An 888-nucleotide genomic window follows, 5' to 3' on the forward strand; every position below is an offset into this window, starting at 1 on the left:
ACTAACAATCAATTGCAATGATGTTCATTAAGCTTGCTGATGGATAACTGTATGATTGTAAAGATGAGATAGATAACCTTGGCTTAATGATTTGTTGTATTCATTTCATTTTTAATTCTTTTCAGGCGAGATAGGGAGTCTCTTGAAAATGCTGGTTTTATTTCATTTTGAAAAAGATGCAAAGTCATTGCAAAGCACTCTTTATGATCTGCTCAAGCTCCTGGAAAAATCAACTTCTGATATTTGGCCCAAGACTGATGATAACCCTGTACCTGTACGTAGTAAAATCTGTCAAAAAACAAAGAATTGTTGTTGAATTTTGTAAATTCTGTTGAATTGTGAAAATTGCTGAAGTATTTATTTGTTGTTACATATTTCTGCTGTTTCTTTTGTTTATTTATTTACAATAATTAGCTTTTTTAGATAAATAATTATTATTGTGTATTGTCGTTTCAAACTAGTGAGTGTCTGACAGCAGGTTTTTCTTTTTCATTTCAGCAAACGTTTGGTCCCCAAGCAACATCAAACACAATCGCTGCCGCAATGATGAAAGCCCCCTTGCAAACATCCACAAAGCAAGCTGATCTGGCGCTGTTTGTGCCTCCTAATTTGGCAAAAGATGACAAGTGGAGAATGCACCAATTGGAATCAAGCTCAAACAAATTGACAAATGAAAGAACTTGACTTGAGTGATCCTCTTCAATCTTCTTGGTGCATAAGGATGCAACAGGTCTTTGTGTTACCCATGCTTTCTTTGCTGTTTCCTATGTGATATGGTGATTTTTCAATTCAGATAAGACAGTCTTCTTCACATAGTTTTCAATGCAGTGTTTGGTATATTGTTTTGCTCCGTTTGAAACATGTCACCTCAAATAACAACAGGCGGAC

The 888-nt window shown here is 35.1% G+C and overlaps 1 protein-coding gene across 1 annotated transcript; it reads left to right on the forward strand.

Moving 5' to 3' along the window:
* The first annotated feature begins 129 nt into the window (after positions 1–129).
* LOC117111898 (putative elongator complex protein 1) lies at positions 130–881 on the forward strand. Its single transcript, XM_033254926.1, has 2 exons — positions 130–274; positions 499–881. The coding sequence occupies exons 1-2, from the start codon at positions 149–151 to the stop codon at positions 682–684; spliced, it is 312 nt and encodes a 103-aa protein (XP_033110817.1). The 5' UTR covers positions 130–148; the 3' UTR covers positions 685–881.
* Positions 882–888: the final 7 nt, after the last annotated feature.

The sequence above is a fragment of the Anneissia japonica genome, unplaced genomic scaffold (assembly GCF_011630105.1).
Source record: "Anneissia japonica isolate Jap-2015-1 unplaced genomic scaffold, ASM1163010v1 scaffold221198_len888_cov115, whole genome shotgun sequence".
Lineage (NCBI taxonomy): Eukaryota > Metazoa > Echinodermata > Crinoidea > Comatulida > Comatulidae > Anneissia > Anneissia japonica.

Bases quoted from the DNA above. Each gene is read 5' to 3' on its own strand.
- LOC117111898 (XM_033254926.1), top strand. From the start codon at position 149: ATGCTGGTTTTATTTCATTTTGAAAAAGATGCAAAGTCATTGCAAAGC. The intron at 275-498 runs GTACGTAGTAAA...TTTTCATTTCAG, and splicing joins CTGATGATAACCCTGTACCT to CAAACGTTTGGTCCCCAAGC.